General features: G+C 42.6%; 1 protein-coding gene across 1 annotated transcript in view; it reads right to left on the bottom strand.

The window, feature by feature from the left end:
• LOC128690780 (R-spondin-1) overlaps positions 1–9,137 on the bottom strand; it is a 110,138-nt gene extending 101,001 nt beyond the window's left edge. The window contains exon 1 of the mRNA XM_070087718.1: positions 8,949–9,137. Within this exon, the coding sequence (XP_069943819.1) occupies positions 8,949–9,132 (184 nt within the window). The 5' untranslated portion in view covers positions 9,133–9,137. The remainder of the gene's footprint in view (positions 1–8,948) is intronic.
• Positions 9,138–18,706: the final 9,569 nt, after the last annotated feature.

Here is an 18,706-nt window from a genome sequence, read left to right as displayed (position 1 = left end):
CTGAGGTTAAGCTTAGTGGGTCAGTAGTGTCTGACTCGATTATTGCTGACTTAAGCATAACAAAAACTCAGCTGTCTATAGCAGTACAGTGTTTTATAAACACTCTAAGTGTGGTGCTAGAATTTTCAGTATACCATTAAAAATGGCTTGTTTGAAAACTCAGTTTCAGACTTTACAGACTAAGATTACACAATTAGAAAATCTAATTTCAGTCTGTATAGGATTAACTCAAGATACAAACATAGATTTTGATGATCTTGAGGTCAAGTTTGGATTATTTACACAACGTCTGGAAATAATTAATTCAGACTATACACATTATGAAAATAAATTTCTTGAATCAGATCCATCTGAGGATGAAATTAAAAATGTTTTGGATACTTTTAGTGATCAACAATTAAGGTGGACAGGAGTACAGGCTATCTGTCGTAAAACTCTGTCACAGAGACCTACTATAACTAGTGGGCAACCACCTGTTACACCTGTAACAACAGCAAGTGTCCCATTACCAAGCTTACCTACATTGTCATTACCTATTTTCCAAGGTCATAATTATGAAGAATTCATTAGTGGTTTTCAATCCATAGTAAATTCACGAACTGACATAGATGAGATTGCTAAGTTCAATTACCTTAAATGTCTTGTGAAGGGAGAACCCTATGAACTGATTAAGTCATTTCCGGTGGTCAAAGGCAATTATCAAATAGCCTTACGTGTCTTAGCAGACAATTACTTTGATGATGACAAGGCCAGAGTTAGACATGCAGTCTTAATATCAAGCTTGAAGCCACCCAAACATTGTTTTTCAGACTTACAGGCATTTAGAATTACATTAGACAATAGTCTCAGATCTCTAGGTGCTAAATATGACCTAAGACAATGTGATTGGTTTATCAGTGGTATTGTACAGGATAAGCTGTCACCACAAACTATTGAACGATTAAATATTATGTTCAATAAACGCTATTTCACTTGTGAAGAAATTAGCAATGGTTTACAAACAGTAGTTTCATGCATGCAAGCAACGAGACAAGACGAAAAATCCACAAATCCAGTGGATAATAAACCTTCAACTCAGTATAAAAAGAGTATACCTACTCCCACTAAACCACATAATGGGAAATCCCATATAGGCATTTATCAAGCTGTGAATACAATAGACAGTAAACAGACTGTCATACATAAACGTACTCCAAAATGTGTACTTTGTGATGGAACACATTGGGCACAGTATTGTAGTCAATACACATCAATGGAGGCACGTAAACAACGTGTTCATCAGCTGAAAAGATGCATCAAGTGTTTAGGTGAACACAAGGGAGGTAAATGCTCACTGAAGAAGTGTTTTAAATGCAAGGGTATGCATCATACAGCATTATGTCCAAATACTTTTGCTGAACAGCAGCAGACTTCCACAGAATCAGGAAGTCAACAAGCAACAGCATTAAATGTTAGAGATAAGTTTAAAGCAACTGCTCTCCCGATAGCTCGAGTTGAGTTATCTAATAAATTACACAAAACCAATGTGCTAACACTATTTGATCAAGGCTCACAAAGGTCCTTCATAAGAAGATCAGTGTTGCAGAAACTGAATAAACAACCCTATGCCAAAATACAGTTAGATATAGCTGGTTTTTTCCACAATTCTGGTAAACAGACATATGACCTAGCCAGAATCACTGTTGGTCTAGGAAACAGGAAAAAGACAGTAGAAGCTGTGGTAGTAGATGATTTACCTAAGTCTGTGCAGATCCAGGGATTAAAAGAAACAGTTGCAGCACTGAAAGCAGCTAAGGTCAAGTTAGCCTGTCCTGACATACAGACGGACACAATTAGTCCAATTGATTTAATCATTGGAAGTGATTATTATCACTGTTTTGTGCAAAATATAGTAAGTAAACATGATGTTCACTTGCTGAAAACGGCAGGAGGCCACATGATATGTGGTCCCATTCCCTCTCAAAGTGGGAAAGAAGCTGATATTGATTCAGTGGAAAATGTACTAGTTACGAGAATAACCGCTGATCATGTACCACAGCAAAAATTATCATTACTGGAAGAAATGAATGAACCAGTTGATAAGTTGTGGGATTTAGATGCGATAGGTATTGATGTAAATAAACCAAGCCCACAAGAGTCTCAGACTTATAACCAATATTTGGACACTGTCAAATATAAAGATGGACAGTATTGGGTTAGGTTACCATGGAAATTAAATCCACCACATCTGCCTAGCAATTATCGCATGGCTTTCGGACAGATGAAAGCACAAATACATGAGCTCAGGAAGAATCCAGAGCTACTGACTGTCTATGATAATATCATACAAGAACAGTTGGACAATAAATTCATTGAGGAAATAGTCGAAGATAAGTTGAAGACAAACGCTCATTATCTCCCGCACCATGGAGTCAGAAAAGATTCTGAAACCACTCCACTACGTGTTGTATATAATTGCAGCGCACGTGCAAATAAAGATGTAGCAAGTCTTAATGACTGTCTGATGACCGGACCCTCACTAACTGAGAAGCTTGGAGACGTGCTTATGAAATTTCGCACAAACCCATATGCCTACACGGCTGATATTTCCAAGGCTTTCTTAAGAGTAGGACTACAAGAAATAGATAGAGATTATACTCGATTCTTGTGGCCTGAAAATCCACATGATCTTCAAAGTCCTGTGAAAACTTATCGTTTCAAATCAGTATTGTTTGGTGCAACATCCTCTCCATTCTTACTAGAAGCTACTCTAAATACACATTTGAAGAAATCTGAAAGTCCCTTCAAAGAAATCTTAAAGAAAAGTTTCTATGTGGACAATCTTCAAGGTACTGTGAATAAAGAGGAGGATTTGAAATCCTTATTCAGAGAAGCTAACAAGGAGATGAAAGAAGCAAACATGCCTCTAAGGATGTGGAATACAAATTCAAAGCAATTAAGGGAACTTATCAAAGAAGATTTCCCTGAAACTGAAATTCCTGATTGCAACAATATGCTGGGACTTAATTGGAACACACAGGAAGATACTTTGAGTCTCAAAAGGATAAACAATAAATCATGCAGTACACTCACTAAACGTAGTTTACTGTCAGAGGTATCACAATGTTTTGATCCTCTAGGACTCGTCTCACCAATTACCATAAAGGGTAAAATGCTTATACAAGATGCATGGAAACTCAAAATTGGATGGGATGAGAACTTGCCTCTAGAAATGAGTCAAGCATGGGATGAAATATCCAAGGAGTTTAAGCAACTTCATCAAATTAAATTTCCCAGACAAATAGGTCAAGAGGGAAACAAGTACACATTACTTGTGTTCTGTGATGCGTCAACCAGAGGTTATGGCGCTGTAGCTTACATGAGTAATGCTGAAGGAAGTACACTAATTACTTCAAAGGCCAGGGTAGCACCCTTGAAGGTCAGAACAGTACCACAATTGGAACTGACAGCACTCTATGTAGGTACAAAATTAGCTGTCTATCTCAACAAAGTACTTGATCATCTCACTATTGAAAAAACCGTGATCTGGAGTGATAATGAAGCAGTTCTCCAGTGGTTAAGAAATAATAAGAGTAACTTGGTCTATGTACAGAACAGAGTAGCAGAAATAAAAGAGATGCAGAGAGATTATCTCTTTCTTCACGTCTCTACCCAAGAGAATCCAGCTGACATGTTGTCACGTGGTGTCCCACTTAAGAAATTTGTGGATAATAAATTATGGCTCCACGGACCGAACTGGCTCTCTGATGAAAATAACTGGCATCAGCAAAAAGCTCACATTATGCCAGAAGAAACAGTCTGCTTGAACACAGCAGAAATAAGTTGTGTAAATACTGCAGACACAACAGAAATAGTCATTGATGGATCTAAATACTCATCTTTGGGTAAACTCTTAAGAGTTACAGCTCTTGTCTTTAAATTCATTAAAGGAATAAAACCTGATTATGAATGTCTTGAACCCATTAAATACTGGGTGAAACTAATACAGAAAGACGTTTTCTCTACAGAATATAAATTTCTAGAAACACAAGATAAATCCCCAAAGAAACCTGTTATGATTAATTCTTTAGGACTTTATCTCGACTCAGAAAAGATTATGAGATGTCGAGGAAGAATTCATAATTCTTCACTACCTAAAGAAGCCATACATCCAATATTGATCCCCAAGAATCATTGGCTAACAAAACTGATTGTGCAAAACGCCCACAGTAACGTGTTACATGGTGGGGTAGCTGACACACTTTGTCATATACGACAATCCTACTGGATACCTCAAGGTCGACAAAGTGTGAAAAAACAAATAAAGGACTGTATTACTTGTCGTCACTACGATATGCGAGTATGTCAGTATCCAGGTCCACCTCCATATCCCTCTGAAAGAGTTTGTCATATCACTCCATTTGAGGTGACAGGTGTAGATTACACTGGACCAATAATTTTAACCAAAACAGTTGACAAAGTTCCCATCAAGGTGTACATCTGTTTGTTCACTTGTGCTACGACTAGAGCAGTACATCTAGAAGTAGCCACTGACATGTCTGCTGAAACTTTTATCAAATTATTCAGAAGGTTTGCAGCCAGAAGGGCATGTCCCAGACTGATGATTTCAGATAATGCAACGAACTTTGTTGCTGGTGGTGCTTATATCAGCAAGATCTTTGATCAACCAGAAGTACAACAGATGCTGAATCAACGCAGATGTCGTTGGAGATACATTCCTCCTAAATCTCCATGGCACGGAGGATTTTATGAAAGAATGATCGGCATTGTAAAGCGTTGTTTAAGGAAGACTCTTCATCGTCAGAGAATAGACTTAGAAGAATTCCGTACAGTTGTGACTGAAATAGAAAATAGAGTCAACAACAGACCTCTAACTTATGTTATCGATGATCTGGACAATTTAGAAGTGTTAAGTCCATCTCATTTACTCCATGGCAGAAGGCTCGAACCTGTTCCTCCCATGAATGATGAAGAAATCATAGAGGATCCTACTTATTTCGAACCTGAGCAACTCAGACGTAAATTCAAACACCTTAATAAAGTGATTGAATGTTGGGAGAAAATTTGGCGAGAAGACTATCTCACCTCATTGAGAGAACACTTCTATGGAGCTGGTGTTCCTGAAAATCATAAGTCCTTAAGACCTGGTGACATAGTGATTATCGACAATGATGGTCCGAGGTCCCAATGGCCACTTGGAAAAATTGTGACCATATATCCTGATGCAAATGGAATCATCAGGACAGTTGATGTTTTGAGCAAAGGTGTAGTGAATAAGCGGACAATAAATAAACTAGTGCCGTTAGAATTACACAGTGTTGAAAACAAAATTAGTGATTCTCCAGAAACTGCACAGACTAAAGCTGTTCAGAAAAGACAAGCAGCAGTGGTGGCGAGTGAGAAAATCAAATTAATGTTAAGTGATGAATAGTTCACCTGCAGCGAACCTCCGCCGCCCCCCAGTGTGGAGAAATTTTCTCCAGGAGGGGGGTATCAGCCCCCTTCAGCCCTTTCAGCCCTGAGGGGCCAAGCCCTCTCAGCCCTGAGGGGCCACTCAGAGGGGGTGAGCATCTTGTTTACTGCTAGAGTGAGTAATTGATCACAGATGCTATGCCACGTAGTCAAGTGACCTCTGCTCCTTGCAGCGGTGTTGCAAAGTGTATTTTTATAAGAGACAATACATTCTTACTTAAGCAGGACAATTAAGGAAAATCCTGCTCCCACTTTATTACCATAGTAAAGATAGTGTACATTGTTGTCTATGATTAAGACAGCAAGAAACAAACATTCTGCTTTGCTTCATCGAGGAGGTGACAAGGATGCAAGGTACTAGGTCAGCGTTTTTTTTTTGTGCTGGGGGCAGTGACGGCATGGAGCGCTGTGGCGTCTGGCAGACTATCTTTGACTCTATGGAGAGTGACACTGACGCCAGGATACTGATCTGTGCGTTAGTGTGAACAAAGTGTCTCTAACACAAACACTTAATAGAAGTGTGATCAGCTTCTCTTGTGATACATTGTGAACAATAAAGACAAATCTTGTGGAACATAGTGTACCAGTGTGCGTTTCCTAGACAATGGAAGACGTGGACATCCAAGGACACTTCAGCTTCTATCAAGTCACTGATATCTGTCGAAGGTGTTGAGAACACCATAGCTCACGTTACAAAGAGCAAGGTATGTTACGAATTTCTTGTAGATCGGGGGATTGCGCAATTCTTGAGTCACAAGGAGTTTGTAATCAACCTATAATCGGCAGTAAGGTGTGGACTTTTGAGTCCAAACAAGTAGGTATTTCGTCAGCCATCATCGAATGAAATATGCTGACATAACACCCCCTAGGGGTAATTTTTATTTTTTTTTTTTTTTATTATCACACCGGCCGATTCCCACCAAGGCAGGGTGGCCCGAAAAAGAAAAACTTTCACCATCATTCACTCCATCACTGTCTTGCCAGAAGGGTGCTTTACACTACAGTTTTTAAACTGCAACATTAACACCCCTCCTTCTTTATACTTACAAATTGTATCTCTTGACAGCCCAATGTTGTGATGGTTTCGACAGCATCTAGACCTCATCTGCAGGGGCGGCTGTGTAGACGATTTGCTGTCAATCATCAGCTAAGTGTTCATTATATATAGTTATAAAAAACACAGCAGGTAAGGCCAAAATTCTCAACAATATCCATTTGGAATCTTCCCTGGTCTACTTGTGTTTGTATTCTCCTTATTAGTGTCATTTCATCTGCAAACAGACACCTCTGACTTGATTTCCTCTGTCATATCGTTTACATACATAAGAAACAGTACTGGTCTAACATTGACCTTTATGGAACCCTACTCGCCACTATCGCCCATTCCGATACCTCCTCTCTGACAGCAAGTCATTGTTCACTTCAAGGTAAGTATTCCTTAATCCAGTGTAGTCTTTACCCTGTAATTACTGCCTCCTCTACCTTTTATGCCAATCTCTTGTGGGATACTGTATTGAATTCCTTCTTACATCAACAAATATAAAGTCCACCCATCCCTGTCTCTCCTGACTAATCTTCGTTACTTTATCATAGAACTCAAGCTGATTTGCCAGACAGGATTTACCATCTCGAAAATCATGCTGGTTGTTGTTTATGAATCCACTTTTTTCAAAGTTCTTCGTTACTCTTCTGATAATCTTTTCAATAGCTTTGCAAACTATGCATGTTAATGACACTGTCCTGTAGTTCACTGCCGCCTGTCTGTCCTTTTTAAATATTGGGACTACATTGGTTGTTGTCCAGACCGCTAACAGCTGACCTGTTTCAATGGATTTGTTGAAAATCGATGCAAGTGGTTCACACATTTCCTTTGCTCTCTCTGGCGGAACCGATGAAGAAATGTTGTCTCGTCCCATCGCCTTCGAGGTATCTAATTCACTCAGTATTTACTTCATATCTCCTCCCTTTGTGAGTGTTGTGTCCAGTTGGTGCACTTTTTTTTTCTCTCTCTCTTTGACTCTCTGGCAATGTTTCTGATGCCACTGAAAATGCCTCCCTAAATTTTTTGTTCAGTTCCTCTCATTGTCATTCCTAACGAGTTCCTCTCCTTCCTTCTTCAGTCTTATTACCTGGTCCTTCACAGTTGCCTTCTTTCAACTTTGGCTCATATTAGGCATTTGATGCTGTGTTAGTCTCAGATTGCCTTGCAGCCTCTCTTTTTACCCATGCATATTAGTTTCTGGCTCTTCTGATTGCTTCCTTATTCTATGGCTTTCTTTGTTTTATATATGTCTTCTATGTTCTTACACTATCAGCTTTTGTCTCCTTACACCTGAGAGTGAGTCACGGGCTCATTCTCTTTTTGCTTGTGCTTCTTCTGTTTCCGGGTATCATTTTTTTCTTTGCTTTCCAGCTACATATTCTATCATGTCATTTCCTGTCTTTCCTTCTAGCCTCCTTTCCCATGGCACTCTGTATATGAAATCCTCATACTATCATGGTCTCCATTTTCGAAGTTAGGTGTACGTTCGTGAGCGAGCGTGTGTACTCACCTGTATGTGCTTGCAGAGGTGTAGTCACAGTTCCTGTGTGTGTGTGTGTGTGTGTGTGTGTGTGTGTGTGTGTGTGTGTGTGTGTGTGTGTGTGTGTGTGTGTGTGTGTGTGTGTGTGTGTGTGTGTGTGTGTGAAAGAGAGAGAGAGAGAGAATTGCTTACAAGATGGTTAGGAACCTATAAATAATTGATTTTTTTCCTAAGCAGATCAACCAGAATGTATTCATCATTTAAAATATTTGTCTTTATTTGTAGATTAAATCAAGAAAAAAAAATATATAACTCATCGCCCACCAGTGCTAATTGAAGAGAAGCTAATACAATTTTAGAAGTTCTCTAAGCTATTATACAATGTATTATGTATCAGTGCCACACCCGAGCGCAGATAACCTGAGGACCCTCAGGATCATTGTGTGAGTCTTGTCTCGAAGCTGTATTTCTCCCAGCCTTTGAGACTGTACCCCTCCCAAGCTTGGAGACTGGCAAGATGACTTCTCTCTCTGCTTGAGGTGACTGACGACTTGCTTAGATTGTCACTCTGGCTTGATGACTAGCTTGTAAAAGCTAATTCATACTATAACACTGACCACTGTGAATAAAATAGCGTATTGCCCACAAAAGTTACGGCAAAGGCACGAGCTGCTGAACAAGCTTTTATTGGGGGTAATCATTCCCTTGCAGAGTGAAACGGTGCCCTAATAAAAGTTTCTTCTACAGCGTGTCTGTGTCTTCAGACTAAACGATTCAACTCGACTGTTTAGTTAGAAGGCCAGAGCCGCTGGTAACACTAACTACCGCACCTAGACCCACTACCTCACCCACTCAGTAATACCATCTCACCAACACCCATTACCTCACCCACTCCGTAACACCACTGCACCTAGGCCCACTACCTCACAAAAGAAACTTGGAAACACAACTTACTAGCGCAGAATCCTCTCTTCTTGTTCCTTTTGAGCTTGTAGAAGCCGGAGGGGCAGACGCGGGTGCAGGAGGCAGTCTGCCTGGCGCCCTCCCTGTGGAGCAGCAGGGAGAAGGGCGGCTTGCACGACAGACACCCGTTGATGGGCGTACACTGAGCACACCCGTACGGACACCCCACCTCCATCACCACCTCTGTCGGACACACAGTGCTATTAGTCTGTTGTCAATGATTTGGCTTACACTTAAATATTATTGAAGGGGAGAACTGGGTAATGCTCTGCTAACCATTCATATTATATTGTTACTTCTTGAGAGAGACAGATTATATTGATGCAAAAAACGCTAATAAATGTGGCTTATTTCAGTTATAGGTCACTAGGGTTTCTTCCCCAGGGTCAGACCCACATTAGAATTACACAGGATATATACTGATTGATAAACATGTGTAAATAGACTTGCCTGCACGTCTCGACTCACCCAGGATTCGAACCCGGGTATTTTCGGAAGCGAGCACAATTACAAGACTCACCCTAAGCTGTAAGACATATCTTGAATAAAAATCGAACAATATATAAAATTGAGCATTTCATTTATTACAAGCAGAGTGAAGATGGACTATGTTTTAACACATCGGTTGTTTCACGTCAAGGTAGAGTGACTAGAAAAAGCAGAAACACTTCTATCATCACTCACTCAGTGGATTGACAAAAAGGTAATATTCTTATGTTTTTTAATTGAAATATAATATAATGCCATGAATCTTCGAGTTTATAAGGCTGATCACAACACTTAGATACTAAAGTTTTAGATTCAGAAATTTTTATAAACAATATATGTAGCAAATAATTCTCCCAGATCATATAATCCTGACAAGAACATAAAAATGGACACAGTAGAGGACCTGAAATTCGTAACAAGTGAAAATCACAGTAATATGGCACCACTAAACTATTACACTGTTTTATGCAAATATACCCTGAGAGTAGCTACTATTATAAAGAACATTCTTTATACTTTACTGACAACAAACAAATCATTACCTTTAAAATTAGAACTAGCTTTCATTTTCAAAATACTTCAACTGTTCAGCAGACTCTGGCGAACAGTTGATCTCTGTAAATTTTCTCTTCCTCTTCCCAGAGTAATGAAAGTACATTGTGCCTCTACAGTCTCTAATGGAAGAGTCCAAACATATTCTCAATATAATGAATGCATTGCCTAAAAAAAATGAGATTCAAGTGACATAAACTGTTACGTAAATGACATGTTGGTAAGTTTTTTACAGATTTATATTACGAATACTTTTTAAATGACGTCTCTCACTAGAGGCTTGGACACATCTATGCTGTATTTACCGCAAAGATTTCTAGCTTTTTCTTTTACAGCATCGGCACTCATTAGAGGATATTTCCATAAAACACTGAAATTCTGCTCTGGCTTCCATCATGATGCCTTGTGATGGGTGACCCCGTGGTCTGCCTGGCAAAGCTCTCGCTTCACACACGGAGGTCCCGGGTTCGATTCCCAGCGGGGTAGCAACATTTCGACGCGTTTCCGTACACCTGTTGTCCTGTTCACTTAGCAGCAAGTAAGTACCTCGGTGATAGCCGACTGGTGTGGGTCGCATCCTGGGGGACAAGATTGAAGACCCCAACGGAAATAAGACAGACAGTCCTCGAAGACGCACTGCTTTTCTTAGGTTATCCTGGGTGGCTAACCCTTCGGGGTTAAAAGTCCGAACGAAATCTTATCTTATCTTGTCATGTCTCCAGTAAAACAGTCCGGAAGAACGTATAAGACATTAGACATTTTCTCGATATTTATTTCATCTTTGAAATTCCCAACCTTTCTTCTTCCTCGACATTGGGGCTGTTATACCATTGTTTCCAGCAAGCTTACACTCTGATAAAATTGTTTCCAGCAAGCTTACACTCTGATAACATTGTTTCCAACAAGCTTACACTTTGATAACATTGTTTCCAACAAGCTTACACTTTGATAACATTGTTTCCAACAAGCTTACACTTTGATAACATTGTTTCCAACAAGCTTACGCTCTGATAACAATGTTTCCAACAAGCTTACGCTCTGATAACAATGTTTCCAACAAGCTTACACTTTGATAAATTAGACACATGTGCAACTCTTGGGTATCTTTATTGAGGAAACGCTTCGCCACACAGTGGCTTCATCAGTCCATACGTAGGAGAAACTTGAAGAACAGGAGGAGAATGAGGTAATCAGTCCCTCAACCTTGAGTCGATGTGTTCAGTCCATCAATCTTGAATAGAATACGGCATATCAGCGGAGAAGCAGCTTATAAACCGTATGGCAGGAGAGGTGCAGCAGTCATAGTTCGAGTCACACTTGTTCAATGTGGAAGTAGGTCGTGCCCAAGAATTAGGCTGCACCTCTCCTGCCATACGGTTTATAAGCTGCTTCTCCGCTGATATGCCGTATTCTATTCAAGATTGATGGACTGAACACATCGACTCAAGGTTGAGGGACTGATTACCTCATTCTCCTCCTGTTCTTCAAGTTTCTCCTACGTATGGACTGATGAAGCCACTGTGTGGCGAAGCGTTTCCTCAATAAAGATACCCAAGAGTTGCACATGTGTCTAATTTATCAACGTGTCGGTTCTCTGAACCATTCATCTACAAGCTTACACTCTGATAACATTGTTTCCAACAAGCTTACACTTTGATAACATTGTTTCCAACAAGCTTACACTTTGATAACATTGTTTCCAACAAGCTTACACTCTGATAACATTGCATCCCTCTTACTTCTTGAAGAAACAAAGTCTTCCAACAAGGATTCTAAATTTTAACCTCAATGTCTATTGCTGAACTTCTTTCTGACTTGACCATTTTTATTACCGTAGACAATGGTTCTTAAAACTCCCCAGTAAACTGAAACTATAAGGACGCACTCAAAGGTTTTCTTATAAATAAGAATTTTCTGCAAATCCGAACGAGCCTCACTAGATAAGTTCAGATTTTTATTAAAGCAGTCCAGCTACTTTTAATATATTTGTTTATGATGAGCAGCAGCAAGCGGTCTGGGACGCTCAGTCTTATCTGACCAACCTGCACCAGACATATTATATAGAAAATAATATAGTGTTGGCTTATAATATATAAACGGGCCTAGTCTCGGTCTCAGGAAAGCATTCCTGTCTTCACTCCTCTGACTAACTACGCCCCTGGATAGACGTACCTTGAGCAACAAGATATAGAGATATACATTATGCCGCTTGATCTACTTCTGGTTGTTCATTTATACACAAGATAGAGAGAAGGAGGAAGCATTATATTCTGAAACACAACTCGTGTTTCTCACATTGTATCATCTTCAGCTAGGAGACAAACCAGAGTTTGATACACAAAAGTTTATTTAAATCAATTGAGCAAATGCTTCACACACACAAATACGAAACGTTGTTGCATATTAGAGTTGATGAGTGCACTCTTGCGGCAGCGATGAGTGATGAGTGAGTCAACATTTGTGATGCTGTGACATAGTGGGGTGAGTGTGGCGAGGAGAGGGTGGGGGATGGTGGGGAGGGTGGGGAAGGCGGGGAGGGCGGGAAAAGTGGGGAGGGTTGAGACGTAAAGGAAGGAAGGAGAGGTTATTTATTAAAAAAAAAAAAATACATCAACAGTGTTCATCTAACCTATTCTATACGATAGTTACACACAGGGAATATAAGCTAACTGTTTCCCTGTCACAGTCCATCACGCAGGATGGGATTCATACAACGAGCTGAAATCTGTCAGCCTGAGCTGGGAGACTTCAGTAGGACAATGAAGATATCGTCCAGTATTCCAACAAGGATTCATCTTCTGCAGCAGCTTGGGAGATTTCGTTCCAGCATAGACAGAGTTACTGTCACTTAGGCATTCCCATCTCTCAGAAGAACTTTCCTATACACCGGAGAAATTGAATATTTGACGATATCTTCATCATTCCAGAGTGATGATAAGATAAATTATACACAAGAGACAGAGGAAAGAGAGGGAAGAAAAGAAGGGGAAGAGGAATATGGATATTACAATTCAGAATATAGTACATCAGTAGATGATAACGAATACATAAGCTTAAGTATATATAATGACTCGAGCCTCTTAACGATTTTTCCTCATTTCCCGTTTTCCTTTAAATAAAATTAAAAAAACAATTGCTACTTTATTCCGCATGATAGTTACATACCTCTGTATGTTAGAAGTGATCAAGGTCCCAGGACCGAAACGTTTTCTAATAAATATGTTATAGTGTTTGCTTACGTGTCTTTCTAAACCAACTTGTCGGTATTTATTACCAAGGTTTATACCAGTTACAAACGTACATAGATGAATGTTCACATGTGAATTGTAAAGGACCTGCCTAGTATGGGCCAACAGGCCTCCTGCAGTGTTCCTCCTTTCTTATGTTCTTATGTTATATCTACACATGAACATATACAGAGAGGGATTGGATTGGAGGATTTGGGAGGGGATGAGAAAGTGGAGCTTGGAGAGCAGGATAGGGACAGGAAGAAGGTAGATTCAGGTTACTAAACATTTGACAGGAAACAGGACCAGCGTTTCTTGACGCGGGTCTTAGTCACATGATGACCCACAGCTGTAGCTTTTGGTTATCTGATCGAGGACTGAACAATGTTGATGGTAGGGGGTGCGTGGGAGGCTCACTGAGACTATCACTACTACTGTTGTGCTCACCTGCTGCCCTGGGCACACTGAAACCCCGGGAACATTGCTGCCTTGGGCACACTGATGCCTTGGGCACACTGCTGCCCTGGGCACACTGCTGCCTTGGGCACACTCCTGCCCTGGGTACACTGCTGCCCTGGGCACACTGCTGCCCTGGGAACATTGCTGCCTTGGGCATACTGCTGCCTTGGGCACACTGCTGCCCTGGGCACACTGCTGCCTTGGGCACACTCCTGCCCTGGGTACACTGCTGCCCTTGGCACACTTCTGCCTTGGGCACATTGCTGCCCTGGGCACACTGCTACCCTGGGCACACTGCTGCCCTGGGCACACTGCTGCCTTGGGCACACTGCTGCTCTGGGCACACTGTTGTCCTGGGCACACTGCTGCCCTGGGTACACTGCTGCCCTGGGCACACTGCTGCCCTGGGAACATTGCTGCCTTGGGCATACTGCTGCCCTGGGCACATTGCTGCCTTGGGCACACTCCTGCCCTGGGCACACTGCTGCCCTGGGCACACTGCTGCCTTGGGCACACTTCTGCCCTGGGCACACTGCTGCCCTTGGCACACTTCTGCCTTGGGCACATTGCTGCCCTGGGCACACTGCTACCCTGGGCACACTGCTACCCTGGGCACACTGCTGCCTTGGGCACACTGCTGCTCTGGGCACACTGTTGCCCTGGGCACACTGCTGCCCTGGGCACACTGCTGCCTTGGGCACACTCCTGCCCTGGGCACACTGCTGCCCTGGGCACACTGCTGCCCTGGGAACATTGCTGCCTTGGGCATTCTGCTGCCTTGGGCACACTGCTGCCCTGGGCACACTGCTGCTTTGGGCACACTCCTGCCCTGGGCACACTGCTGCCTTGGGCACACTGCTGCCCTGGGCACACTGCTGCCTTGGGCACACTCCTGCCCTGGGCACACTGCTGCCCTTGGCACACTTCTGCCTTGGGCACATTGCTGCCCTGGGCACAGTGCTACCCTGGGCACACTGCTGCCCTGGGCACACTGCTGCCTTGGGCACACTGCTGCTCTGGGCACACTGTTGCCCTGGGCACACTGCTGCCCTGGGCACACTGCTGCCTTGGGCACACTCCTGCCCTGAGCACACTGCTGCCCTTGGCACACTTCTGCCTTGGGCACATTGCTGCCCTGGGCACACTGCTACCCTGGGCACACTGCTACCCTGAGCACACTGCTGCCTTAGGCACACTGCTGCTCTGGGCACACTGTTGCCCTGGGCACACTGCTGCCCTGGGCACACTGCTGCCTTGGGCACACTGCTACCCTGGGCACACTGCTGCCTTGGGCACACTCCTGCCCTGGGCACACTGCTGCCCTTGGCACACTTCTGCCTTGGGCACATTGCTGCCCTGGGCACACTGCTACCCTGGGCACACTGCTGCCCTGGGCACACTGCTGCCTTGGGCACACTGCTGCTCTGGGCACACTGTTGCCCTGGGCACACTGCTGCCCTGGGCACACTGCTGCCTTGGGCACACTCCTGCCCTGAGCACACTGCTGCCCTTGGCACACTTCTGCCTTGGGCACATTGCTGCCCTGGGCACACTGCTACCCTGGGCACACTGCTACCCTGAGCACACTGCTGCCTTAGGCACACTGCTGCTCTGGGCACACTGTTGCCCTGGGCACACTGCTGCCCTGGGCACACTGCTGCCTTGGGCACACTGCTACCCTGGGCACACTGCTGCCCTGGACTGCAGGTAGACAAAGACAGAGACAGGGAGAGACTAGAATAAAAGGAGAGAGTATGTGGAGTAAATGAGGCTGGGCAGAAGTGTCAAGAGCAGTGGGAGAAGACCCAAGTGGCCATCATGGATGGTAGTGTACACACAGGTAGAGAGAGAGAGGCCTTGTGAGGTGGAGGAGGCTCTCTGCCCTGCCCGCCCTCCAGCTTCAACAGCCACAGTGGGTTTACCAACACTTTAAAAAGTGACGATGTGCTCTTTAATTCGTCCTCCAGTTTAATCAGAGAGCGTCTGGTTACCAACGATTTAACTAATCATCACTTCCTATACGCAAACATATGTTAGTTTAGCTTACATTTGACTACTCTAATCTAAGCAATAATAATAATAATAATAATAATAATAATAATAATAATAATAATAATAATAATAATAATAATAATAATAATAATAATAATAATAATAATAATAATAATAATAACAACAAAAACAGAGATTATATGAACAGGTATAGCAAAGCTTATTTAAAAAGTGGCCAAACAAATGCTAACAGGAATGAGACCAGAGAAATGGCCGAAAAAAAGATGAAACTACGGAATTAATCAGCAGTGGATTGGAAGTGGGATGCTGGTGGACAGACCTCAGCATGAAGCTAAGTAGACCAAACAACGGCCTCTACAGAGAGATACACAGTGCTGCCAACACCAGTAATCCCACCCACACTAATACCTGCCCTTCATAACCTGTCATTGCCGTCCACAACATTAATATCTTCCCACCACCCCAGGCCCTTACATAACCTGGCCTTCGCACCCATACCCATACTCCACATACCCAAGCCTTCCCACCCACAGCATTAATACCCCTCATCAGCCCTCTCCACATACCCGAGTCCAATGTAAGTCGCATATTCTTGGAGTCAAGTAAAAGCCTGGTAAAACTAAGAACCGCCTTCACGAACCTAAATAAAAATTATTTTAGGACCCTCCAAGCGACATATGTTAAGCCAGTTCTAGAGTATGTAGCACCAGCATTGAACCTGCTTCTGATCAAGCATGTAAACACATTTGATGGCGCTTGAAGATTCCAAACTAACTGCTGGCAATGTATTATGAATGATTGAAGGAAATGAATCCAAGAACAAAAGAGCTAAAAACAAAACACAGGAGACATGGTAACGTTGTACAAAACACAGGAGACATGGTAACGATGTACAAAACACAGGAGACATGGTAACGATGTACAAAATGCTGGATATTAGTGATCGATCTTTGGGTTTGTTTATTAACAAAAAATATATTTATCTCTCAGGGTGATAGAAAAATGAAACGAACTAGATGAGAAAATGGTGATGGAAATAAACACTAGATGCAGTTTGAGTAGATACCATAGTCCTAGATTGTCTAAAAAACAACAGTGCCCATCAAATATAGGATAAGATGGTGGACCTAGAGCTTAGAAACGAGCCCTAACCCCTCACGCAAGAATAAATCGTTGAGTACTCAGACACAGACACAGACACTGACAGACAGACAGACAGACACACACACACATGCACCCACACACACACACACACACACACACACACACACACACACACACACACACACACACACACACACACACACACACACACACACACACACACACACACACACACACACACACACACACACACACACACACACACACACACACAGCCACACCTAGCCAAGCACGTAAAGAAACTAGAGAAAGTGCAAAGGTTTGCAACAAGACTAGTCCCAGAGCTAAGAGGTATGTCCTACGAGGAGAGGTTAAGGGAAATCAACCTGACGACACTGGAGGACAGGAGAGATAGGGGGGACATGATAACGACATACAAAATACTGAGAGGAATTGACAAGGTGGACAAAGACAGGATGTTCCAGAGATTGGACACAGTAACAAGGGGACACAGTTGGAAGCTGAAGACACAGATGAATCACAGGATGTTAGGAAGTATTTCTTCAGCCACAGAGTAGTCAGTAAGTGGAATAGTTTGGGAAGCTAGCTTTAAGCAGAGGTATGATAAACGCTCACGGCTCAGGGAGAGTGACCTAGTAGCGATCAGTGAAGAGGCTTGAAGAAGGGGCCAGATCAGAAATTAAGTTTCTTGGTCACGTAGTCACTCCTAGAGGGGTTACGACTGACTTAAGTAAAGTAACTGCAGTACGAAATTTTCCAACTCCCAAAACTGCTGATGCCGTAAGATCCTTTGTGGGCTTAGCAGGTTTTTATAGATCTTTCATTGCCAATTTTTCTTCCATAGCTACTCCTCTAACTGAGTTGCTTAAGAAAGATGCTCCTTTTGTTTGGACGTCAAGAAAGAGCATTCCAAACTCTGCTAACATCTGCTCCAATTTTGAAATTTCCAGATTTTTCTAAGTCCTTCTATCTGACAACTGATGCTAGTTCAATTGGCATAGGTGCCGTACTAGCTCAGAAGACCGATGGCAAGTACAACGCAGTTGCATTTGCTAGCCGAGTCCTTACAAAGGCTGAACGTAATTATACAGTAACTGAGCAAGAAGCTTTAGCAATAGTATGGTCTTTAAAGCACTTCCGAGACATTATTTATCAGTACTCTGTTCATGTCTTGACAGACCATGCTCCACTGATACCCTTATTCCAGAACAAACAACCTACTGGAAGGTTAGCCAGATGGACCTTGACTATCCAAGAGTTCAATCCCACCTTTGAGCATTTACCTGGCAAGTCAAATGTAGTCGCAGATGCCTTATCGCGACATGTTAGTATAGTAACTGCAGACCCTCCATTTAGTGCTGAAGATGTAAAGAATGCTCAACGAACAGATCCCATGTGGTCTGGTGTGATTCGATTCCTGCTCCAGGAAGATCTTATTCTGACTGTGAAGCCACCAGCACCCATCAGTGACTTTGTCATGAACCAAGAATTACTGTATCGAACAGCCGAGTTGGGTACTCCTAGCAGAAGAGCACACCAGTTAGTAATTCCACAGTCACTAGTGAATGTAGCCTTACAGCTAGTTCACGATGTACCAGGTGTTGCAACTGGTATGGATCGTTCATACAGATTGAAAAAATACTGGAGTAGGAAATGTAGTGTCTGCATGCAACATAAAGGCAATGTGGTCCTAATCCAATCCAAGTATATCCAAAGAACGTGGGAAAGATGCTAGATTTGGACGATCCATACAGATATTGTGATAGCTTTAAGCAGAGGTAGATACCCCTAAGATGTTGACCTAAGAAAGTACGCCACTATCAATCAGACACTCCACCAAGCGTTTCGTTGTTATAACCCCCCCGCAGCTTAGCTCAAAGTGTT

This window comes from Cherax quadricarinatus, chromosome 2 (assembly GCF_038502225.1).
Source record: "Cherax quadricarinatus isolate ZL_2023a chromosome 2, ASM3850222v1, whole genome shotgun sequence".
Lineage (NCBI taxonomy): Eukaryota > Metazoa > Arthropoda > Malacostraca > Decapoda > Parastacidae > Cherax > Cherax quadricarinatus.
The sequence above is the reverse complement of the archived record's forward strand: the minus strand, read 5'-3'. Positions and strand labels throughout refer to the sequence as shown.